The sequence below is a fragment of the Sus scrofa genome, chromosome 10 (assembly GCF_054392235.1).
Source record: "Sus scrofa isolate SSC_HxYL_T2T_F1_AM1 chromosome 10, Sscrofa_HxYL_maternal_Yorkshire_Landrace_v2.0, whole genome shotgun sequence".
Lineage (NCBI taxonomy): Eukaryota > Metazoa > Chordata > Mammalia > Artiodactyla > Suidae > Sus > Sus scrofa.
The window spans coordinates 21,487,493-21,513,769 of record NC_139392.1 but is presented as its reverse complement, the minus strand read 5'-3'; the positions used below and the strand labels follow the sequence as shown (position 1 = coordinate 21,513,769).

Sequence of the window (26,277 nt, the reverse complement as noted above, 5' to 3'; positions counted from 1 at the left end):
GAAACAAAATTTATTTTACTCAGAAGTCCTAGAAACAGGAGCACGATCGCCACCCAGGATCGTGTGGGGGAGGCCTCAGGGTGGTCAGGAGGCAGAAGGGAGGAGCAAGGGGGAAACTGAGGCTAGGCTTTTACTAGTTTCTACAGGAAGGAGAAAGGCAGGTTGAGGTAAACAGTTTAGGATTGGCTAATTGGAACAATTCCAGAGGGCTGGGGCTGTAGAAGTAGTTGTAGAAGAAGTACCTGGCTCTTTAATTCTAAAGCTGACCGAGGAGGCAGTGCTCTGGATTGGTTAGTTTACATATCAAAGGCATGCTGCCCACCCAGCCCTTGGCTGTCTCTAAGAACTGGCTACCTCTGGGGTGGGCAGTCTCTCTCCAGCCAGAGAGGGGTTTTTTTTTTTTGTCTTTTTGACTTTTCTTGTGCCTCTCCTGCCACATATGGAGGCTCCCAGGCTAGGGGTCTAATCAGAGCTGTTGCCACCCGCCTACGCCAGAGCCACAGCAACGAGGGATCCGAGCCGCATCTGCAACCTACACCACAGCCCACGGCAATGCCGGATCCTTAACCCACTGACCAAGGCCAGGGATCAAACCCACAGCCTCATGGTTTCTAGTCGGATTCGTTAACCACTGAGCTACAACAGGAACTCCAGCCAGAAAGGTTTTTAAGATGTCAAAGTATCATAATAATCAGAAAATGAAAAATGTAAATACAGACCCAGTCATACATAACCAGTGATTTTCTACAGAGGTACCCAGGTAACTCAGTGTTGAAAGGATAGTCTTTTCAACACATGGTGATGGATATACCCATGGAAAAGAAATGATATAAAAACAGTCACCCTTAAGAGTCTCATAATAGATTAAAGGCTTAAACTTAAAAGCTTAAAGCTATAAAAACTTCTAGGAGAAAACTTTTAGGAGAAAATCGTTGGACCTTGAGGAGGTAAAGTTTCTCAGGCTGGACACAGAAAGCACTAACTATACAAGAAATATTGATAAAATGGACTTGATCAAAATTGAACCCTTATGTTCTTTGAAAGACCTCACTAAGAAAATGAAAAGGTAAAGAAGTTCCCCTGTGGTGCAGCAGGAGGATCCAGTGTTGCCACAGCCGTGGTGCAGGTCACAACTCTGGTGTGGCTTTGATCCCTGGCCTGGGAACTTCCACATGCCATGGGTACAAGCGCCCTCCCCCCCGCCCCTAGCCACCGAAAAAATGAAAAGGTAAGCTACAGATTGGGGGAAAATATTTGTACTACATATATATTTGACTAAGGAGTTGTATCCAGAATTTTTAAAAAGTGCTTATAATTCAATAGATCATCCAGTAAACTGGACAAAAGATTTGAATAGATACTTCAAAGATACATAGTAAAAAATACTCAACATCATTAGTCATCAGAGAAATGAAAATGAAAACCACAATGAGATTCCATTACATACCCACTGAAATGGCTAAAATGGAAAAGACTGACTCTACCAAGTGGTGACAAGGAAGTAGAACACCTAGGACCACATATACTGCTGTTGGGCATGTGATGTGGTACAACTGCTTTGGAAATTTTAGTAATTTCTAAAAATGGTAAATGTACACTTAACAACCCACCTAGCAATTCTACTCCTAGGTGGTATGTTATATATATACCAGTACACACCCTCAGCTATAAAAAGGACAGACTGTTGATACCTGCAGCAACATGAGGGAATCTCAGAAGCATTATACTAAGGAAATAGAGGCAGATCGAAAGAAGTAGTACTGTTCTAGAACAGGTACAACTAGCCTATAAGTGTGGAGATCAGATAACTGGTCGGCAAGGATGGAGAGCTTAGAAAGGCTCACAAAGGAACTTTTGGGTGTAATAACATTCTGTATCTTAAATTTGGTGTAGGTTACATCAGCCTGTACTCTTAAAATAGATACATATCATTGTAATGCAAGTTACATCTCAATAAATTGTTGACAAAAATATTGGGCTCAGTGCAGAGTCATTACGTGTGCATAATAAGAAATAAATCTTATATCTTTCTCTGTAATAAAGTGATCACAGCCTTTAAGCCACTCAAAATGAGACTGCTGTTTGAGGAAGCTGTCATAGGATAGGGATGGGGGCAGGAAGACCAGAGGGCTAAAGCAGTGGTCCAGATCAGATATTCTTAGCCTCGCCTTTAACTAGATTCTCCACTTTAACACCCCACTGCTGACTCAAAATTATGCTAATAGAAAGGAAGTGTTTTGAGATTCTCTGTCTGGTTAATTCTCCTTTTCAGTCACTTTTCAGTCCCCATCCTGTGTCCCATATGTGGTCTTCAGTTCTAAATTCTTATTGGGGTTCTGCTTGGCGGGAGTCAAAGACTTGGAAGATAAACGCTTCTAAATGTACCTGCCATTTGAAGCAGCATCCTTTGCCCTGTTTCTGCAGCCTCTTCTCTTAGCCCTTCTTTCTGACGTAGAAAAATGAGGTTAAACCCCTCCTTCATTGGTGGCCCTTCTGGTTTACTTTGGGAGTTAAAAACTTGGTAATTACTTGTGTTGGGGAGACAAAATGTGTGTGTCCCATCTGCCATGTTCCACCAGAACGTGGCATTGGCATTTCGATAAGTCTAGCATGGAGGTTTCTTTCAAAGAAAATTGGAAGTCTGTAGAGGCGAATGATTTATTTTGCTCTTCCAACTAAAATATATCAATTAGGTCATTGATATATTTTATTTATTTTTTTATTTTATTTTTTTTTGGAAGTTCGCAGGCTAGGGGGCGAGTTGGAGCTGTAGCCAGCCACTGGCCTACATGACAGCCACAGCAATGCCAGATCTGAACTACATCTGCGACCTATACCACAGCTCATAGCATAGCCAGATCCTTAACCCACTGATCGAGGCCAGGGATCAAACCCGCGTTCTCATGGATAGTAGATGGGTTCATTACCACTGAGCCATAACAGGATCTCCAGGTCATTCTGTCTTGATCTGACCTCGTCACTAGAGGGCGGGATAATAAATACTCTAGGATTTATGGACCATGGGATTTCTGTCATAATGATTCAACTCTGTTGTCATGATATGAGATGAGCAAGTGTAAACCATGAGTGTGGTTATGTTTCAGTAAAACGCTACAAAAACACGTGGCAGAATCGATTTGACCTAAATGCTATACGAGGTGATGACCGATTGACTTTGGGACAGTAATGTTATTATTTGTTTAAGGTTCTTCAGTTAACCAGGAGACTGTAATTCCCATTTTCCTGAGGAGTAATGATTTATTCTTGGTTCTTCTGTCACCTCCTTGCCCCGTGACCATCCTCCTGCTTCACTCTGTCTTTGTGTTTGGTCCTGCCTGTCTAATTTGATTAAGGCCAGTGGGAAGGTGCTCTTGTTCTGCATTTGATACGTTATCCAGAAAGCTTTTAAAATGAGAAGACTCACGTCCATCACTAGGTCTCTAGCGTGCTCTAAGGAGATTTTATTCAAGATTTTAATCAATATCTGTCAGTCAACTTCAGCTTCTTAGACAGCCTGCTTAGCTTCCTGTTTTTTCTTTTCCCAGAGTCCAGCTTTTCAGGTCTTCATGCATCTGTTAACTTGTAATTCAATAGTGAACTGCATTTGAAGCCTAAGGAAGCAGATTTATTTGCTATGAAGCAGTCTCTAAGTGAATAGCCAACTGTTGGGCCTCTTTTCTTTCCTGCAAGGTACACGGCAACTCAACTAGCCTAGGTTTTGCCCATAGGAAACCTCTGTGGAAGACTGATTGTGAGTGGAATGAGACATGAACATATGCTTAAAAAAATAATGGGAATATGTCACATAGAAGATGTTCAATTAACGGTGATTATTAATCACAAACGAATTTGAGTAAGCGGGCTTAAAAGGATTCGCTTTTTTTTTTTTTTTTTTTTTTTTTTTTTTTGGTCTTTTGTCTTTTTAGGGCTGCCCCTGTGGCATGTGAGGTTCCCAGGCTGGGGTCCAGTCGGAACTACAGCTGCCAGCCTGCATCACAGCCACAGCAATGCAGGATCCGAGCCGCATCTGTGACCTACACCACAGCTCACAGCAACACCGGATCCTTAACCCACTGAGCAAGGCCAGGGATCGAACCCATGTCCTCATGGATACTAAACAGGTTCGTTAACCGTTGTTCCACGACCGGAACTCCCAATTTCTTCATCTTTAAATGACCCCAAATCTGAGGAAAATACCATTCTAAACTTTCTGTAAGCCTAACTTGGGGGAGGTTTCAAGCCTTTTTGACATAATTCATATATTTGTTAAGAACAGATATGACAGAATCATAGATTTTATCATTGAGAGGCTGCCTTAGAGATCGCGGAATCTTGTCCTCTTGGAATAAACGTTTAGTGAACCCTGGTTGTGAATTAGATGTGTTTTACCCAAACTGGGATGTAATATGTATTGACCCATACCATACTCCATCTCCCCCAAATAATAAGCTGTCCTAGGAGTTCCGGTTGTGGCACAGTGGTTAACGAATCCGACTAGGAGCAATGAGGTTGTGGGTTCGATCCCTGCCCTTGCTCGGTGGGTTGATGATCCGGCATTGCTGTGGGCTGTGGTGTAGGTCGCAGACACAGCTCGGATCCAGCTCGGATCCAGTGTTGCTGTGGCTCTGGCGTAGGCCGGCGGCTACAGCTCCGATTCGACCCCTAGCCTGGGAACCTCCATATGCCGTGGGAGTGGCCCAAGAAATGGCAAAAAGACAAAAAAAAAAAAAGTAAGCTGTCCTAAAATGAATATTTAACCCACCAAAATTCAGTGTTAAATAGTATTTCAATGGGTTATTGAGCTGTAATGGCTTTATATGCAAGGAGGGGCGGGAATGTTACAATAATAGTGTGAAGGTTATTTTCAGTAAGAAAGAAGAAAAAGGGGATTTTTCTCTTTCTATTATAACATCTCATCAATCCTCTCCTTTCATAATTAAGCAGTCAAGACCTCTCAGACTACAAGACTTGAGAATTGATAGGGATTTTTCAATTCAAGCAAAAATTGATAGGGATTATCCTGACTTTGTTTTTGGATGGTTTTAATTTCAAATAAACAGTGATAAATATATAGTATATCTCCTAAATGACACTGATTTTATAATAAATCATCAGATATCTTTACACATGTTACATGCATGATGAACCTAATTGGTAGTACACTTATTTAAGAAAACCAAACAATGCTAAACTTAAAATTATAGCATTTAATAATCCATAAAAGTTTACTAAGTCTTTGCATTTCAAAAGATTTCATTTGTATTTCAAAAGAATTCATTGAAGCCTTTTTTAGCATTTAAAAATTAATAACATTTATGTTTTTACCTGGTGGCCTAGTGGTTAAGGATTCAGCATTGTCACTTCTGTGGCTCAGGTTCAGTACCTGGCCCGGGGACTTCTGCATGCCATGGGTGTGGGCAAACAAATTAATAAATTTAAAGCATTTTTTGAGTTACAACTAGATTTTCCAAAAAAAAAAAATTAAAAGTTAAGTGTTTATTAAGGTGATTTTGTTTTTTCTTTCATATAAAAATGCTTCCCTGGGAATCACAGTTAATAGATATAAGAAAGATAATTATATTTGCTTTAATTTATAAATATAATACATGATATTTGTAGAAGATTTTAACTGTATTGGGAAAGCATAAGGAGAAAAACAAAAAAAATTGCTTTTTCTTAGGAAAAGCTGGAAAAATTGTTGCCAATTTTCCAGTATTTTAACAGATCTACAGTGAACATTCTTAAGCTTATTTATGTGCATAATTTAAATTATTTAAGATTAATTGCATTAGAAATATTTATGTGCAAGCACTAGGCACATTAAAAATTCTTTTTTTTTTTTTTTTTTCTTTTTAGGGCCACACCTGCAGCATGTGGAAGTTCCCAGTCTAGGGGTAGAATCAGAGCTAGTGCTGCCAGCCTACACCACAGCCACAGCAATGCAGGATCTGAGCTGTGTCAGCAACCTACACCACAGCTCAGGGCAATGCCAGATCCCTTGAGCAAGGCCAGGGATCAAACCCTCATCTTCAGGGATACCAGTTGGATTCATTTCTGCTGTGCCACAACAGGAACTCTGGGAACTTCTAAATACTGTTATTTTATTCATCTTTGCTACAGTAATGGGTTACTATGTTATCTTGTTGCTTTTAGCATTTCTTTGACCTCAGGTTTGGTTTGTATTTTTTGTTTATTAGCTTTTCTTTTTTAAGCACGAATTTTGTATTCATGTTCTTCACTTTTTTTTTTTCCTATTGTTGAAATAGTCACCTTTTTCTTAGTTACTTTATAAGACTTTGCATTTCGGAGACATTTAACACTGTCTGCAAGCATATTGTAGAGTTTTTTGTTTTTCTAGTTTGTCCTTTATTTTTCAACTGTGTTTGTGTTATGAGAGTTTCTTTCTGTTATTTGCTTTTCTGTTGTTTAATACGTACATCTTTTTTTATTTTATTTTTATTTTTTTTATTTATTTTTATTTATTTATTTATTTTTTTGTTTTTTTTGTCTTTTTTTTGTTGTTGTTGTTGCTATTTCTTGGGCCGCTCCCGCGGCATATGGAGATTTCCAGGCTAGGGGTCGAATCGGAGCTGTAGCCGCCGGCCTACGCCAGAGCCACAGCAACGCGGGATCTGAGCCGCGTCTGCAACCTACACCACAGCTCATGGCAACTCCGGATCGTTAACCCACTGAGCAAGGGCAGGGACCGAACCCGCAACCTCATGGTTCCTAGTCGGATTCGTTAACCACTGCGCCACGACGGGAACTCCTAATACGTACATCTTTTAATTTTTGGTTTTTATGTGCTGATTTAGAAACATTTTCCCCTGACCTCAACATTATACAATGTTAATTCCTAATGTTAATTTTAAGTATAGAATAGTATTTTGTTGTTTAATCTATTTTATATATATGTATATAAATAATTACTTCCTTTACAGTTTAGTCTAGCTCAGTGGTTTTTCATCTTTAGCTATACATGGAATTGCCTGCAATGCTTAAAAGCAATTTAGATACCTGATTCTGTCTCATCATCCCTGGAAGGCTCTCTGAGGTGTGTCCCAGACTGTGTATTTAAAAATTTTTTTTTTATGTGTGTGTGTGTGTGGTGTGTATAACTGTGGCATTGTTTTAGATCTGGGGTTTTCAACGCTCTCAGACTCAACTCTATCTTTCTAGGACAGCTATTGTCCTCTCTACTATCTTGAAACAAAATTTCGTAGATAATAGTCTACCGAGTTATATGCTTTAAAATTGAATATTAATATTAATGCCACAACTAGAAGATAAAGTAGAGAGAACATTAAGACACCTAAAAATAACATGTGCCTTAGTGTGTAAATACTCAGCTGTGACTAGACTAGAGGACGTAATTAAGAAGGCATAGGATTTCACACTGTGGTGCAGTGAGTTAAGGATCCAGCATTCTCTGAGGCAGCACGGGCTTGATCCCCAGCTTGGCACAGTGGGTTAAGAATCCAGTGTTGTCGCAGCCGTGGCATAGGTAGCATCTGTGGCTCAGATTTACTTCCTGGCTCAGGAACTTACATATGCGTGGCTGAAACAGAAAAAAAGAAAACAAGAAATATAAAGTCATATACAAAGTCACCGTGGAAAGTGCAAAACGAGGATGAGAAAATGTGTTCTATCGGTTACACAAATATTATAGCTGGGTTGGCTTCGGTGATGTTTTATGGGATACTGAATAATTTTAGCTAAAGTTCTTCAAATACAGTGTTCTTAAGACCAGGTGAAAACGAAGTCTGTGTTTTTATATGTGAAAAGGGGTTTAGTTCTAGGCTCAGATAATTATAAACAAGTCTGCCATGCTTATAAAATATCTGATTGGACACTTTAAAGTCACATTGAAGTTCCTGCTGTGGCGCAGTGGGTTAAGAATCCTAGTGCAGTGGCTTGGATCGCTGCAGAGGCAGGGGTTTGACCCCCGGCCTGGTGCAGAGGGTTAAAGGATCCTGCATTTCAGGAGTTCCCATTGAGGATCAGCGGTTAATGAAACTGACTTGTAGCAATGAGGTTGCAGGATCCATCCCTGACCTTGCTCAGTGGGTTAAGGATCTGGTGTTGCCGTGAGCTGTGGTGTAGGTTGCAGACATGGCTCAGATCCCGTGTTGCTGTGGTTGTGGTGTAGGCCAGCAGCTGCAACTCCGATTCAACCCCTAGCCTGGAAACCTCCATATGCTGGGGGTGTAGCCCTAAAAAAGGGGGGGGGGTGTCCTGCATTGCCAAAGCTGTGGTTTAGGTTGCAGCTGCAGTTTGAAGTCAGTCCCTGGCTTGGGAACTTCCATGTGCTGAGGGTGTAGCCATTAAAAAAAAAAGTCATGTTGGATTTGGAATATTTCTTCATTGTATGGACCTGTCCTACACAGAATGTCTGGCATCTCTGGTTCCTGGCCAGTAAATGCCCGTGGTGCTTCCCAAGCATTGTGACAAACAAAAATACCCTCATAGAATTCCCAAACCACTCCCAGGGTTAGGATTGTCTCCAATGGCAACCATTAGATTTAGTTAATCTGTTTAGGTTCTGAATCAATATAAATACTGTAAAAAAATCCTATACGAAAATGTGTAGAATCTGAAGTTATTTTTTGAGTCATGTATGTACTGATACATGGAATTGAGTCGTAGATGTCTCAATTTCCTTTGTTTTCCCATGTAAAACTTTTGTCTCCTGTTGTCTTCATTTCTTAATGTGGTATTTTAATTTCCTTTGTCTTTCATGCGAATTTGTGCTTATTGTACATCATTGTTAACTTTCAACTATGAGAACAGAGAACATTACCGTCGCTGTTATGAACAAAATCTTACTCATATTCCTGTATTTACAGTAATAGAAGAGGAAAAGGAAATCAGGAAGGTTGTCTTGGAGAAACTGTAGATTTATAATGTGCCCTTGAAGTCGTGACCCAGGTTAAGAGTTTGTGAAGATAATTCCTAATGTTCTTGTGTGATCGTTTGTATGTTTTGCTTCAAAGTCAAATGCAGTTGCTTTAAAGATTTCTTTGTAAGCCTTTTCACTGGTGTCCTTCCATTAGTAAGCCTTACGATTTTTAATATCGTGATAAGAATTGGAGTAGGCTGTAAAGTCAACATTATTACAGGCCGGTTTAAAGTGGTATGATTACTTTCCATACGTATATAGATCTGATTTGGCTTTTAGATGAAAAGAATGAGCATGCTTTTTGCTGAAGCAAGTGGAAAGATAAGCACGTTGTCTGATGTTTTTATGCAGTGATCTAGGAAGAGCCTTAAGCAACTATCTTCTGCTTTCTAATTACTGTCGAGAAGTAGGAGCTCAATATTAATTATATGAAAGAAATAAAGTCATTTTTGACAAGAGTTTTCTAAAATTTGGATGTTTCATTCCAAATAACATCATCTGACAGATCAGTTGTTTCATTACCTTGGGTACATGTTGTAGTTATTTTTCCTTGGTAAGTGTCTGCAAGGCTGAACTACTCAAAACTGGAGGGGTTTTTTTTTTTTTTTTTGGCTTTATAGGGCTGCACCCGAGGCACATGGGAGTTTCCAGGCTAGGTGTTGAATCGGAGCTGGAGCTGCTGGCTGCACCACAACCATACCAATGCAGGATCCAACCTGTGTCTGCAACTTACACCACAGCGTACGGCAATGCCAGATCCCGAACCCACTGAGTGGGGCCAGGGATCTAACCTGCATCCTCATGGATGCTAGTCAGGTTCTTAACCGCTGAGCCACAATGGGAACTCCAAAACTGGAGGTTCTAAAAAAAGAATTATGGATGATCCCATATAGTTGGCAAGTATCAATTAAAATCTGCTCAAAATTTCATTTGATCCAAAATTATTGTTACTGAATGCAGGTTCGTACGCCTCACACACAGTGAGGACGAACCATCTGAAGCTTTGGAGTTCAGCGTTCAGTGCAGAGAAAGGTTTATTGCTGGGCCACACAAGGAGATGGGTGGCTCATGTCCCAAAAAGCCCCCAAACTCCTTGAAGGATTTCAGCAAAACAGTTTTTTGGGGGGCTGTACCTGCAGCCTGTAGAAATTCCCTGGGCCAGGGATCAAACCTATGCCACAGCTGTCACCAGAGCCACAGCCGTGACAATACAGGGTCCTTAACCCTTAAGGAAATCACCTTTAAAGGCAAGGTGAAGGGAGGGCCTTGGTTAGTTGTTGCAAACTTCTTGGTGTGCGAATCCTTTGTCCTTAAAGCGGTCCTAGTAGATCAGGTCATGGTGTTCCTGTAAACCTCCAACAAGACAAATGTTCTTTTCTATTCTTAAACTTCATATCTTTTTAAAAATTACTCAATGAATTTATTACATTTATAGTTGTACAATATCATCACAATCCAATTTTACAGGATTTTCATCCCACACCCCCAGCACATCCCCCCATCCCCCGAACTGTCTCCTTTGGAAACCAAACATTTTTGAAAGTCTGTGTGTCAGTATCTGTTCTGCAAAGAAGTTCATTGTGTCCTTTTTTCAGATTCCACGTGTCAGTGATAGCATATGATGTTGGTGTCTCGCTGTCTGACTGACTTCACATAGCATGATAATTTCTAGGTCCATCCGTGTTGCTGAAAATACCAGTATTTCATTCCTTTTAATGGCTGAGTCATATTCCGTTGTGTATATGTACCACATCTTCTTGATCCACTCCTCTGTCGATGGACATTCGGTTGTTTCCATGTCTTAGCTATTGCAAATAGTGCTGCAATTGAACATGGGAGTACATGTGTCTTTGCGAGTCGTGGTTTTCTCTGGATAGATGCCCAGGAGTGGGACTGCTGGAGCCAATGGTAGTTCTATGTTTAGTTTTCTGAGGACTCTCCATCCTGTTTTCCATAGTGGTTGCACCAATTTACAATCCCACCAACAGTGTCATAGGGTTCCTTTTTCTCCACACCTTCTCCAGCACTTATTGTTTGTAGACATTTTGATGATGGCCATTCTGGCTGGTGCAAGGTGGTACCTCATCGTGGTTTTGATTTGCATTTCTCTAATAATGAGTGATGTTGAACATCTTTTCATGTGTTTTTTGGCCATCTGTATGTCTTTTTTTTATTTTTATAAATGACTCTTCCACTAGCTAGATTCTATCTTATCAAAGTTATTGTTCTGCTTTGGACTTCAGCTTTATTACCTATGGATTAAGGTTAGATAACTTTTTTTTTTCTTTTTTTTGTCTTTTTGCCTTTTCTTGAGCTGCTCCCACGGCATACGGAGGTTCCCAGGCTAGGGGTCCAATTGGAGCTGTAGTCGCTGGCCTATGCCAGAGCCACAGCAATGTGGGATCTGAGCCGCATCTGTGACCTACACCACAGCTCACAGCAATGCCGGACCTTTTAACCCACTGAGCAAGGCCAGGGATCGAACCCACAACCTCATGGTTCCTAGTCAGATTCATTAACCACTGTGCCACGACAGGAACTCCAGGCCATCTGTATGTCTTCTTTGGAGAATCATCTGGTTAGATCTTCTGCCCATTTTTTGATGGGGTTGTTAAACTTTATATCTTTATGAATAGACTCCTAAAGATCAGAGCTCTGAGAATAGGCTATCCTACATATTTCAGGGTGTACGCAACATTCTTTTAGGAAAGGTACAGAGCCACCGTGACCAAGCACAGGCAGCAGAGAGCAAGGGTTAGAGCTAAAGAAACAGATCTCAAATGGAGTTGGATTTGTTCTTCACTCTTTCATTATCTCAGCCTTATTTTACTCAGTGCAGTTATTTTTCAGCTGGGCACTTACTTTCAATACCAAATGAAAACGCTTCCACTGAAGCCATGGTTCATCCTTCCATCAGCAATCACACGTATCGACCCTCTGGCTTTCTGTCAGTGGGAATGACCGTGAATTTGTCTGTGTAGCCTACACTCATTCAAAGAGAAGCTGAAGGAAAGTGTATAGATGTATCCGGATCTGTATTTACCAACCTAACTTCCCAAAGGAGGACAATAAAAATCATGTGAAACTCTGTGTTAACTTGTTTGTACACATTGCTTTTAAACAGTGCCTTTTAGGACTTCTAATAAGCTAAATATATTTCACATCTCGAAGCAGGGTCTATTATATGAGCCGTTTTTCAAACTTATTTGACACTGTGATCACATTTACTGTAGGGGTTTTAGAACCCGTTGGTACTTACCAAGTGCTGGTCCAAGACTAGCCCCCTGAACAATAGAAACCTTTTCTTTTGCTGAGGCCATTGTAGTTGTGAACCCTGGTGGAAGACATTGTCCAATATGCTGATTAGAATAGATTGGAATAAATCCCTCCTGTGATTTAATACTTGGGAAAGCTCGGTGTTTTTCTCTTCTGTCAGATGAGAATTATCTAAGCCATCATGCTTTCTTTTTTTGCTTTGCCTGTAAGGCAACTCAAGTATATATAGCACAGAAACACGATACTTTCTTAGCTCTCCTGGTTAGCATCCTCAGAGTTTATACTCTCCACCCCCCCCCCTTATGTTAGATTCCAGCTCTTGTGCCTTTCTTTCTTCATCTTTTTTTTTTTTTTTTTTTGTCTTTTGTCTTTTTCTGGGGCCACACCCGAGGCATATGGAGGTTCCCAGGCTAGAGGTCTAATCAGAGCTGTTGCCGCCGGCCTACGCCAGAGCCACAGCAACGCGGGATCTGAGCCGCGTCTGCAACCTACACCACAGCTCACGGCAACACCAGATCCTTAACCCACTGAGCAAGGCCAAGGATCGAACCCGTAACCTCATGGTTCCTAGTCAGATTGGTTAACCACTGAGCCACAGACGGGAACTCCCTTCTTCATCTTTAATATTAGGGCAAAATCTACTGTTTGGATTATTGCAAGAATAAAATGAAGCATTTTTAAAAATTGCTTAGCCATGTGTCTGATACGCTGTAGAATGCTAAGTAAAGTCGAGGGTGTTTCTCCCCCCATAATTTTAACATTTTTTTTTGTTTCTAATTTTACAATCTTATTTCATACTCATCTTTACTTTGAAGTCACTCAGTTTTATTTAGGCATAAACAACTTATAAACACTTAAAAAAAACAAAATCACATTATGAGCCTTACCATAGTGGAGATGAAGGAATGAAGTGAGGCAACTGTGAGTAGAGTTGATAAAAGAAGTAACATACCCCTGGTATAGAGTGTCTCCAAGATTTGGTTTACTAGGAAATAGCAAGCTACGCCTTCACCCAGTGAACTGACACATGCCGTCTTTCTGAGCAAAGTGTTGGCTTGCGTTTACGTCTGAGTCCCAGTCTCAAAGTAGCTGCAGCTACTGTTTTGGTTGTGCTGCGTGTTTGTGCTGTAAGGGGAAAAGAGAGACCTCTTCTAGGGGGAGTTTATAGGCACAGAATTTGGCAAGCATATTTATAGTTTCTGAAATAAGACTGAGTGTGAGCATCAGGTATTTCAGTGGTGGAACTTGGAAAAGGACATGTTAGCTATTTGGTCCAGCTGCCTCCTCTCCAGGGTTAAATATTAGATACTCTGGATTTATTTCCATATAGAAGTAATCCCATATAAAGACAGTCATGGCTGTGGGAACAACCTGAATGTCCATTGACAGATACATGGATAAAGAAGATATGGTATAGGTGTACTGTGGAATACTACTCAGCCATGAGAAAGAATGAAATAATGCCATTTGCCGCAACATGGGTGGACTTAGAGATTATCGTACTAAGTGAAGTGAGACAGAGAAGGACAAATGTATGATATAATTTATATGTAGATTCTAAAATACGACACAAATCATATATGTGAAGAGAAATATACAGATATAGAGAATAGACTTGTGTTGCTAAGGGGGAAGGATATAGGAGAGGGAAAGATTGGGAGTTTGGGTTTAGCAGATGCAAACTGCTATGTTTAGGATTGGAGTTCCCATTGTGGCCTAGCAGTAACAAACCCAACTGGTATCTATGAGGGTGCAGGTTCAATCCCTGGCCTCACTCAGTGGGTTAAGGATCAGGCATTGCCATGAGCTGTGGTGTAGGTCACAGATGCAGCTCGGATCCCTCATGGCTGTGTCTGGCAACTGCACCTCTGATTCACCCCCTAGCCTGGGAACTTCCATGTGCCACACGTTTGGCCCTAAAAAGAAAAAGAAAACAAAACAAAAACTACTATGGATTAAAAAACAAGGCCTGGGAACTATATTCAATATCCTGTAAGAAACCATGAGGAAAAGAATATAAAAAAAGATTATATAGGGGAGTTCCCATTGTGGCTCAGTGGGTTACGAACCTGACTAGTATCATGAAGATGCGGGTTTGATCCCTGGCCTCGCTCAGTGGGTTAAGGATCCAGCTGGCATTGCTGTGAACTGTGGAGTAGGTTGCAGACATGGCTTGGATCTTGTGTTGCTGTGGCTATTGTGTAGGCTGGCAGCTGCAGCTCCAATTCGACCCCTAGCCTGGGAACATCCATGTGCCACAGGTGTGGCCCCAAAAAGCACACACACACACTCTCTATATGTGTGTGTGTATGTATGTATGTATGTATATATAGGTATATATATGTGTATCTGAGTCACCTTGCTGTGCAGAAGAAATTAATACAACATTGTGAATCAAGTATTTCAATAAAATTTTAAAAAAGAGAGAATGTCACGGCATTTCCGACTCAAGACTCCAGGATAACATCTCTCTATTTTGTCCTCTCATTCCTAGTGTTGCGAGATTTGGTGACTGGCTCTGTGATCTCTTCAGCCACACCAGCATGTGGCTGGGATCCTGGATTAAGTGACTGGATAATTTATCATCCGAACCACACTTTTCAAAATGAAAAGGGGTGCTGTTAATAATTTGTCCAGGACAACATAAACCAAGGCAGTCCTGAGCAAAAGTATTTGGTCATTTTAGCTAATAACACCTTTCTATGTTGTCTTCAAAAACAAAAAGATTTTATATTTTTTGTTATGTTAGCCCTCCTGATATTTATATACATGCTGTAGTAACACAGAAATTCAGAAAGCTACCTGCCCTGCTTTGATTTTTCTGAACTGTGTGTTTTAGTTTCTAATTCAGAGTGATCTTTTCTTTTATATTCAAAATCACTATTATTGAATCCTATTTAATCACCTAAAAGACTGTCTCATAAATTATGAAGCAAGACATAATGACTCTTTCTTTGGACTCTACCAGCCAGGTAATAACCATGGGGCAAATTAAAGGGCAGAGGTAGAATGGAAGCTCTTGATGTCCACGCCTGGTAATTGCATCCTGAATCCTGGATCATTAACAGTATTAGAATATTGCTTTCATTTTCTATTTGCAGTTATATTTAGGCTGTTGAAATTAACTTAATGTTGATGACTCTGAACATTCACAACCAGCGTAAATGAAAGTTAAATTTTTATGTCTTACATGCCCTCTCCACTCTTATCTTCACAGAAAAAAGCTTGGCAGGACCACAAGCGAGAATGCAAATGCCTTAAAAGCTGCAAACCCAGATATCCTCCCGACTCTGTCCGACTTCTTGGCAGAGTTATTTTCAAACTTGTGAGTATAAAACTTGCAAAATATGCTTAGGTTTTAACATAAGCACTTGCAGTCGCATGTATTATTCATATTTAAGGCTGAATTTAATTTGACGTTAATGTAGAAGGTGGATTATTTCGGGGAGTATTTTAAGGCAAAACATGCTATTTTCCTATTAATCCCAGCATCAATGGCAATGATGGAGCACATGGCCCTTTTTTGAAGGCCTTGTGTGTGATCTCCTGGAAATAGAGACTTAAAGTCCTGTTTTTGGGGCATGAGATGTTAGTAATGTCTGTTACATTGCCTTTGCCACTTTTCTACTGAGACCTAGTGTACAGGACAACTATGTAATTTTTTTGTTTGTCTCTTCGGGTGGTTTTTGTGAGTGCATGTGCATGCGTGCGTGTGTGCGTGCGTGCGTGTGTCTTTTTAGGGCTGCACCCACAGCATATGGAAGTTCCCAGGCTAGGGGTCAAATCAGCTTCATCTGCCAGCCTACACCACAGCCACAGCAATGCCAGATCCAAGCCGTTTCTGCGACCTAAGCCATGGCTTGTGGCAATGTCGGATCCTTAACCCACTGAGAGAGGCCAGGGATCAAACCTCATCTTCCTGCATACTAGTCAGGTTCTTAACCTGCTGAGCCACAACAGGAACTTCCAAGTGAGATTTTTAATTAGAAGATAATTCATCTTACATGGAAAAGTGTTTATCCTTTTTTTTTTTTAAAGCCAAGATTCGTTGAAATTGTTTCACCTGTCCATTTCCCTGCTATGCCAAAGCAGCTAGTGGATTTTGTGAAATTCACCTTCCATTTTTTTTTGGGGGGGGAAGGGAGGTTTCAGGTTTTTCTGCTAGACTTTAGCATGAATATCTCTTTATTGCAGACTTTAGTTCTGTTCTGTCCTGTTGCTTGTTAGCTTGGTTTTTTGGGGCAATATAAACCTTCAAATCTTATAGAGGGTTTTTTATAGTGGCATGTGATTATACACCTAGAACTAATACAATGTTATATTATCGACTATATCTTTACTAAAAGAATGGATGTAGCATACCAAACAGGTGTTGTCTTTGAATTGAGTATACAACTACTGTCACATATACTTAACTGCTATTTTCAAATGTATATATTGTGTTGAACAAAAATACCAAATTTATTCTAAAGCTTTAACAAATTCAGGCAACTTGGTCATTATGCATTTCGTTAGTCACTGGGTATTAAAAGTATCATCACTGTTATCTTCGAGTCTGAACTTTTTTTTTTTTACTTCATTAATGTTCAGAAGATAGAAGACCACTATTAACTTAGAAATGGGTGGCTTCAGAATCACCCAGGGTAATAGTTCTCAGCTTCCACCCCTGACCTAGTGAATCAGGGTCGAATAGAAAGCAATGTGTAATAATAGCGACACTCTATTGAGCACGTGCTATTTCTAGGTCCTGTGCTAACTGCTTTGCATGATGATCCTTACTTCATGCCTCAGTAACTCAGTGCTTTTATTGTTCCGATGTTTCACGTAAAGAAATGATTCCTCTTGACTCAAGGTTAAGTGACTTGCCTAAGCTAGCACTTTGTGATAAACTCTTATTTTTATCCATCCATCTTTCCTTTGCCATAATAATTCATCATAAAATCCTGACAAGAATACATGTCTGTGGTAGAACTGGGGAAAAAAAGAAACATGTGGGAGTTCCCATTGTGGCGTCGTGGAAACGAATCTGACTAGGAATGATCAGGTTGTGGGTTCGATCCCTGGCCTCGCTCAGTGGGTTAAGGATCCCGCGTTGCTGTGAGCTGTGGTATAGGTCGCAGATTCGACTCAGATCCTGGATTGCTGTGGCTGTGGTGTAGGCTTGCAGCTGTAGCTCCAATTCGACTGGTAGCCTGGGAACCTCCGTATGCTGTGGGTACGGCCCTAAAAAGCAAAAAAAAAAAAAAAAAAAAAAAAAAGAAGGAAAGAAAAGTGTGGAAACTTCTTGTAAAAGAAAAGAGTTTTGCATTTAGAAATTAAACTGATGAGTTGTTGCAACACAGATTTTTTTTTTTTTTTTTTTTTTTGTCTTTTTTGTCTTTTTGCTATTTCTTCGGCCACTCTCGCGGCGTATGGAGATTCCCAGGCTAGGGGTCTAATCCGAGCTGTAGCCACCGGCCTACACCAGAGCCACAGCAACACGGGATCTGAGCCGCGTCTGCAACCTACACCACAGCTCACGGCAACACTGGATTGTTAACCCACTGAGCAAGGGCAGGGACCGAACCCGCAATCTCATGGTTCCTAGTCGGATTCGTTAACCACTGCGCCACAACGGGAACTCCGCAACACTGATTTTATTTTTAAATCGTGACTGAAAAATTTAACTCTTAAGAACATGATAAAAAGAAGGAATATATAGAAAATGTCTTTTAAAGAGTCTTGCATTTAAATATCTAAAGATACTCGAACACATTCTTTTCTATGTTGGAGTATTTGAACATTTTTTGGTGTTTTTCTTCTGCTTCATAGATGGAAGAAACGCCTTCTGAATCGGAGAAACTTTACTCATTTTATGATCTGGAATCAAGTAAGTGGTCATCTATCAGCATCTTAAAAATGCTACTGTTTACTTGCTAAGTTGATGAATGGCTTTATTTTTAACTCTGTTTTTCTTCCCTTTGTGCAGCAACAAAACTTTTCATTGTTCCTACATAGCCTGACACGTGAGCTTTATTTACTCCAGGGGAGCTTTGGCCATATAGCAGTTCGTGAATTGCTATTAGAGGTGTTCAAGTCAGACAGTGCGGGGAGTGTCACCTTTAGTCGCGTTGACAGAATAATTTTATTTCTCTTTTTCTCTCCCCCCTTCCCTTCTTCTCACGCTTGGTTTCTTTTTGACATCTGGAACCGGTAATGTGAATGGGGGTTGGGGGGGGCTCCAGAGTCTGTGTTAGGTTCATTGGTCTTTTAGATAATAAGAAAGGAAGGGAGATCCCGTTGTGGCTCATCAGGTAATGAACCTGACTGGTATCCATGAGGATGAGGGTTCGATTCCTGGCCTTGCTCAGTAGATTAAGGATCCGGCGTTGCCGTGAGCTGCAGCAGAGGTTGCACGTGCGGCCTGGATCTGGCATTGCCGTGGCTGTGGTGTAGGCCGATAGCTGCAGCTCTGATTCGACTCCTAGCCCAGCAACTTCCGTATGCTGCAGGTGCAACCCTACAAAAGTAAGGAAGAAGGTACCAATGATTTAGGTTCTCTGCCCACACTGAGCATTGTTCTTCTCCCGAACTACCACGGCAGTGGCCAACCTCCTTGAGAACCCCGAGAAGCTTTGCCAATCTGAGCGTTAAGGGAACGTAGGGTTTATTTTTCTTTCATATTGGCACAGACCCTCTTCTTCATTGAGGTTCTCAGTGACTTCACCTTAAAAGTAGCAAGAGTTCATGGAGTAAATTTGCCGCTTAGTTTAATGTTTCTGGATGGAGGCAAATAAGAAGACGAATCTAGGACAGATTTATGGTTATGGGATCCTAAGTGCCAATGATAATAAATTATTATTTAAGAAACCATTGGGTTAATTGTTCTGTTGAACAAGTAATTTAAAGAAAATATGTAGACCTGACATGAGCGACAGAGTTATACTGTGGTTCCTCTTGATGTATCTCTTCAAGTTTTAATAGAGGCCTAATTAGTCATTTTTTTCTTGTTATATTCCTGCTGGTAATTAACATCCCTTGCAGTGAGTTTTACTATGAGCATTAGCCCCGCTCAGTAGCAGTGTCACACACGCTGCCTTCGATGACGTGCTCACGACCATCATTAATTGAATTGTGCAGCCTTAGTCTTCACACCCCTTTGCGGTATAAATTAAACTGAGTTCTTAAAGGGCTGATGTTGGCTTTGGAACCTTCTCCTGTTTGGGTTGATGCAGAATCATATCTTGTTTATTCAACCTGGAAAAAACTTGAAGATGAGATTTCTTCGATTGATCCATGTTTTCTTCTTATTCCTCTTTTTTTTTTTTTTTTTTTTTGTCGTCTTTTTGTCTTTTCAGGGCCACACCTGTGGCATATGGAGGTTCCCAGGCTAGGGGGTCTAATCGGAGCTACAGCTGCTGGTCTACACCACAGCCACAGCAATGCCAGATCCAAGCCACATCTTCGACCTACATTACAGCTCATGGCAACACTGGATCCTTAACCCACTGAGTGAGGCCAGGGACGGAACTCACATCCTCGTGAATACTAGTCGGATTCATTTCCACTGTGGCACACGGGAACGCCCCACATTTTCTTCTTGATGTACTCTACTTCACTAATTTCACCAAAGTGAACTTTAGCTGAACTTTTATTTCTCATTTTCTGTTTTTTTTTTTTTTTTTTTTTTTTTTTTAGTTACCTTTGAGATGACACTGTTTATCAGTTAGTCATGACCTGGTTGTAAGTTATTTCGTGGAAATGTCTGTCTAAACTCACTGACTAAATAAGTGTTGATGTTGGTTTAGGAGTTCCCGTCGTGGCGCAGTGGTTAACAAATCTGACTGGGAACCATGAGGTTGTGGGTTTGATTCCTGCCCTTGCTCAGTGGGTTAAGGATCCCGTGTTTCTGTGAGCTGTGGTGTAGGTCATAGACAAGGCTCGGATCCCGCGTTGCTGTGGCTCTGGTGTAGGCCCGTGGCTACAGCTCCGATTCGACCCCTAGCCTGGGAACCTCCATATTCCACGGGAGCAGCCATAGAAAAGGCAAAAAGACAAAAACAAAACACAAAAAACAAAAAGTGTTGATGTTGGTGTAAACATGTGTACAGAATGATGTAGAAAACCTGCTAACACACATCATTACTGATCTTGGTTTTAATGTTTTTTCGTCTCTGTGTATATTTTGTTTTGATAGGTGTTGGCTGTTAGGTTGTAAATGACATTTGGAAGAATTTCATTGACAACATATATATATAATGATTTGTAGTTGTCAGAAAATAGAAAGTTATGCATTTGATCTCTGTCAGAATGGCATCTAGGGCAGGAAACATCTGGCTTACCAGCTACCATTGATCACCTGAAAATTATCCATTGAAAGTTCACCATGTGATTGTGCTATTTATTTTCTCTTTAAAAAAAGATATGAACAAACTGACAGAAGAGAAGAAGGAGGGCCTCAGGCAGCTTGTATTGACATTTCAGCATTTCATGAGAGAGGAAATACAGGATGCTTCTCAGCTGCCACCGTCTTTTGACATTTTTGAAGCCTTCGCAAAGGTAAGTGTTAACATTGGTATCTTTACTAATGCCACAAATCAGCCTTTGCTCCTTATTCGGTTGTTGATCTGTGAAAATCCAGGGCCTTCATGCCTTTATCACTCCCTTAACTTAATGAATAGCAAGTGAGAGAATGTATTGCTTATGTTGAGAAGGGTGTTAGCGGTGACCACAAGCATGTTCACTGTCTGCTCTCAGTCCACACCCTCAAAAGAGTGTGCTTTCTTTTCTCAAAAGCATGTAACACAGGGAGTTCCCTTGTGGTGCAGCGGGTTAAGGACCTGGGATTGTCACTGCAGTAGCTTGGGTTGCTGCTGTGGCACGGGTTCAATCCCTGGCCTGGGAACTTCCATATGCTGCAAATGTGGCTCAAAAAGTTGTTTTTAATTAAAAAAGAAAAAAAAATAAAAGAAAGTAACATACTTCATTTCTTCTTACTAAGGGATTCAAGTGGGCCATTGAATTTATTTAGTTCTGTGGTGGTTGTTTCAGCAATGGAACTGTTACTGACCAGGGTTCTTGGCCTCCTTAATCAATAGAAATTGGTAAGAGGCCAGACAGGAAATTCAGGCGAGCCTTCACTGGGGCTCCTGCTGCAGCAGCACGAAACAACAGCAAGTAACAGCTTCCTGTGCTTTCTCCCTAAGTGGGGGCTTGAGCTGGTTTCTTACAGCAGGTGAGGGTGGGCATAGGTCCGGGGCCAGAGGATGGCTTAGCTGGTCTGCCCTCCCCTTTGGTGGTGCTTTGTGCAAGGTGAATGTGCACGTGTAGTACCCTCCTTTTGTTCCCAGCACCCTGTTTTTGTTGGGATTTTGGTCTCTTTTGTATCTGGTTCATCTTTGTCCCCAATTGTGCACTCAGCTACTTTGCGTCCCTTAGAGTGTCTTTGTATTTGGTTGCTCAAGGAAATGTTTATCCAGGTACAAGCGCTTCACTGCAGCAAAGGCTCCCAGGCCCTACATCCCAGCTTGTCTTAGCACCTGTCTTTGCCGTGAAAAATGTGTTGGAATCCATGGCTTGATTATGTGAATTCTAAATAATATGAAAATATAAATAACCATTTCTTATTTTAAAATAATTGCCTAAATTGCCCCCAAATTGGTTTGTGTTTCAAGTTATTAAAATCTTAGATGAGGAATATAAAATAGATGTAATTTAATATTTCTTTGTGGTCTCTTGGTAATGGGTACCTGAAGTGATCTTTTTGGAAGTGATTCTGAGGGCTTGTTTAGGCCCTGGGAGAAAGAATGCACTGGTTGATTCTTGGTGTGAACCTTGCAAGAGGTGCAAAGGAACTGCAAGTTCCGTTATTACCCTGCATTTGCCGCCCTAACTTTCTCATATTGTGTGTTTGGATTTGTTTAAATGATTATATTTTAATAATGAGTAAAATTTTACATTTGTGGATGATTTCGTCAATTTTACAACTTAGAAGCACACGTCCAATGATGTATTTATCTTGTGAATATTTTTAAGGTATGTTTTATAATCTACTTATTTTCTAAGAATTTGTGATTAGTGTGATGACTACAGATTTATTCTTGTTTTCTCAAATGTATTTTTATACTTGGGGGTATGTTCTTATGATTTTCTGATACTGTCATCTTAGCATTACATTCTGGTTTGTCTAGAATTTAAAATTGACTTTGACATATATGGGTTACTTATACTGCACCTGAGAAGTTTCTCATGTTTATTTCATAGGCTTCTGAAAATTATAACGAATAGTAGCACTATGTGTACAGTGCTTAGGAACTCTTTTCAAGTTAGACCCGTATAAAGTAACACCTACTGAAAGATAAAAATAGACCTTATGATGACTGTAACTTCATTCCTGCTGTTTCCTGTTGTTGGAAAATGTTCAAGTGCTAATTACAGGAGTTGTTAGTATTCATAACAACTAGTCAAAAATACTGTCTCAATGTAAAATGTGAATTAGTCTTAGTTTTCTTCTTTTTAAATAATTTTAATTTCATGTATTTTACAGTGAACTTTTCTTTTTGTTGTGTAGGGAAGAAATTCTGTTACTATGATTGAGCAGACACAATTTTAATAATATATTTTCCTTCCCGCCACATACTTGTATTTGTTATTGTTACAAAAGGCAAACAGATACATTTTTGTGATTTATGAGGGAAGTGGACTCAGATGTGGATTTCTGCCTTAAAATTTAGGTTCATCAGAGGGAAGCAACACTAACCTGTGGCTCCTGTACTTACGCGTGAAAGCTTTGTATATATTTTTAAAATGAGTGATTTTTCTGCTTATCCATTTGTCCTTAAGAGATCATTTTCCTCCCCTTCCCCTCCTTCTTTTTTTTTTTTTAAAGAATAGAATAGTTTTAAATTAAGCTAATCAGTGGCCTGCAAAACTCAGGAACGAGCCACCGAACTTAGAAGTTTGCATGTGTGTCCTGACAAATGCAGTGGAAGTATGGAGAATGCTGGACAGGGCATTTTTTCCCCCTTTTTACTGCCCCTTCCCTGTCTCCCTGGCATAGAATTAATCAAAGAGAAGAGATGGGCTTTTCAGAGAGCCCTGCCTCTGCCTGCTGCTGCTTTATATACAAACTGGCAGGAGTGGCCCCATGCTGGCCTGCTTTTCTCAACCTAAGGCACTAACTTTTGAATTTATGCTTCAAAGGAAGCTGCTTGGCCCGGCCTCAATAAAGAAAATCCTGTTTCATGCTTTACTTTTCCTCCCACTCACTTACGTTCATTCAGGGTCTATGCAGGTATGAGACCAGCTAAGCTGATGTTTTAAGGAATTTGGAGCACTTTTCCCCATTTCTTGACATTTTGATTGTGGACTTTTTGCAAACAAACATAAAGGTAGAGAAACAATTCTAACGCGCCCTCATGCTTTCATCCCCTGGCTTCGATAATTTCCAAGACTGTTTTATGTCAGGTGGGTTTCACACAGATGTGCTTTTCCTCTGTTTGGATTTCCAGACATTCCCTACAACTAGTCTTTTGTGATCAGGTAGGTCTCTTGGCCTCCTGGGTTTGTTAGTGGAATTCACTGATCGAATGAAGCATTTTTTTTTTTTTTTTAAGGCCTACTGTGTGCAAACCGCTCTTGATCTTGGGTTATAGAAATATGTGGCTAATTCTAACTCTGGAAATTATCTACTGAGGCAAAGAACCTCAGCAAGTCAAAAGTCTTGCCTGGGGATATGCATGTGTTTATCAACCTTGCACTGCCTGGATGTGAAGGCTCTGAATCCTGAGAGCCCATTTTCTTCTCTGCTCAACTGATGAGTCTTCTAATGGAAGACCATAATTAATTTTTAAAAGTTGGCAGTTTATATTTTGAATGCTCTGGAGTTTTCTGTTAAAAAATAGTGTATGTTTCCTGTGGGTTCTTAGTGCCAATTGTGCTTCTACTGCTTAAGACTCAATTTTACCTGGAAAACGTCCTGCTCCCCTTCATTGCTCCAAAGACTATGGTGTAGTCGTGTTGCCAGGTATATTTCCAGGTGTTCCTTTTCTTTTCTTTTTTTTTTTGTCTTTTTTTTTTTTTTTTTTTTTTTTTTTTTTGTCTTTTTGCCTTTTCTTGGGCCGCTCCCGCAGCATATGAAGGTTCCCAGGCTAGGGGTCTCATCGGAGCTGTAGCTGCCGGCCTACGCCAGAGCCATAGCAACGCAGGATCTGAGCCGCGTCTGCAACCTATACCACAGCTCACGGCAACGCCGGATCCTTAACCCACTGAGCAAGGGCAGGGACGGAACCCGCAACCTCCTGGTTCCTAGTCGGATTCGTTAACCACTGTGCCACGAAGGGAACTCCTGGGTGTTCCTTTTCTTTCTCCACTTCCTTATTGCCAGTATTAGCTTCCTACTTCCCACTCCCGAATAAACATCCACGCACACAGGCACACACACAGCAATTAGCAGTTGGGATTTAGATGCTAGAAGTTTGCTGTCCACATAGGAATTTCTTGCCTGGCTGTAAAAATTAAGTAGAAAGAAGACATTTTGCTAGGGGAAGATATCAAAGAGGAAACAGAAATTAATGGCAGGAATTTCAGAAGATGGTGTTGGGCAGTAATTATAGACAGTGGTCTAGGAATACCTGTGGGGAGTGAGGAAGTCCCGGCTCTTTTAACCCCCACCCTCACCCCCACCCTGGCCAAGAAAAATATATTGAGAAGATTTGAAAAGACACTTGTTATCTGTGGAATACGTTTCAGTTATATTTAATAATTACAATAAGAGTTTGAATGAACGCCTGATGCTTAAAATGTTTATTATACTTTAGGTAGTACTGGAAAACTAGCAGGGGTAGTGGTACCTCCAGGATTTCCAAAGAGTGGGCTGTGAAGTGATGATCTGGTTGGGTGAAAAGGTGAGACTGGTGCTTGAAGCTTTATTTGCATAGCAGGTTTTTTGTTTGTTTGTTTGTTTAGATTGTATATTACCTCAGGGTGTGGCTGAATGAAATAGAAGTATCAGGTGTGGGGAAAGTGGTGGTGCCACTGACAGTAATGAAAGTGCCAAAGGGTAAGAGATGCACTGGAGATGTTTGTCAGTGAGAACACTGGAGGCACACGATTAGTCGTGTGTTCCTCAAAAATAGAGGCCAGAGGAGTTCCCGTGGTGGCTCAGAGGAAATGAATCTGACTAGTATCCACGAGGATGCAGGTTCAATCCCTGGCCTCGCACCGTGGGTTAAGACGCTGTGAGCTGTGGTGTAGCTCGGATTCTCGTGGCTGTGGCTGCGGTGTAGGCTGGTGGCTAAATCTCCAACTGGACCCCTAGCCTGGAAACGTCCATACACTTTGGGTGCGTGCGGCCCTAAAAAGACAATAACAACAACAAAATAGAGGCCAGAGTCATTGCCGCTGACTCCTTTTCAGATTGTTTGGAAAAGGGAGGATGTATGTTTCTGTCTGCATAAGTCCCTCCTTCTTTCCACTCCCCAACTTTTTTTCCATTTCACTTCTATTTTGAGGTAAGTTCTGGTTAGGTTTCAAAATGGATTTATCTTGGCAAGACAACTGCTGTGCTTCAGTCTGTTGAGTTCTAAACATTTGCTACACATACAGAGCATGTCTATAGTAATAACCATGAATATAAACTTTAAAAGGTGAGAAAATTGCAATTAGAGAGGAAAATTGTTAGAGAGAGGACGCCTTAAAATGGGAGGCTGAGTATGATGGTTAAATCACTTTTTCAGACAAGTAAGTGAAATTCCACCTCAGTGTCCTCATCTGTAAACAGGATTAATGCTAATAACTACAGATGAAAGTGAGGATTAACTCTAAAATACTTAGGGTGTGTGACACATGTTATTAACTTTTGCTCCTGCTGGCCCTGCCTCCCACCTTTTTTTTTTTTTTAAGGGCCACACCCTCAGCATATGGAAGTTTCCAGGCTAGGGGTCAAAGCAGAGCTGTAGCTGCCGGCCTACACCACAGCCACAGCAACACCGGATCCGAGCTGCGTCTATACCTTACACCACAGCTCTCGGCAACGCCAGATCCTTAACCCACTGAGCAGGGCCCGGGGATTGAACCCACATCTTCATGGATACTAGATGTGTTTGTTCCCACTGAGCCAAGAC

At 40.8% G+C, this 26,277-nt stretch overlaps 1 protein-coding gene across 2 annotated transcripts in view; it reads left to right on the top strand.

The window, feature by feature from the left end:
* The window catches only part of SMYD3 (SET and MYND domain containing 3), a 752,343-nt gene that overhangs the window by 163,601 nt on the left and 562,465 nt on the right, over positions 1–26,277 (top strand). For both annotated transcript variants that reach the window (NM_001160092.2, XM_084978703.1), the window contains 3 exon segments: positions 15,393–15,500; positions 17,987–18,044; positions 20,577–20,713. In NM_001160092.2, coding sequence (NP_001153564.2) covers positions 15,393–15,500; positions 17,987–18,044; positions 20,577–20,713 — 303 coding nt within the window.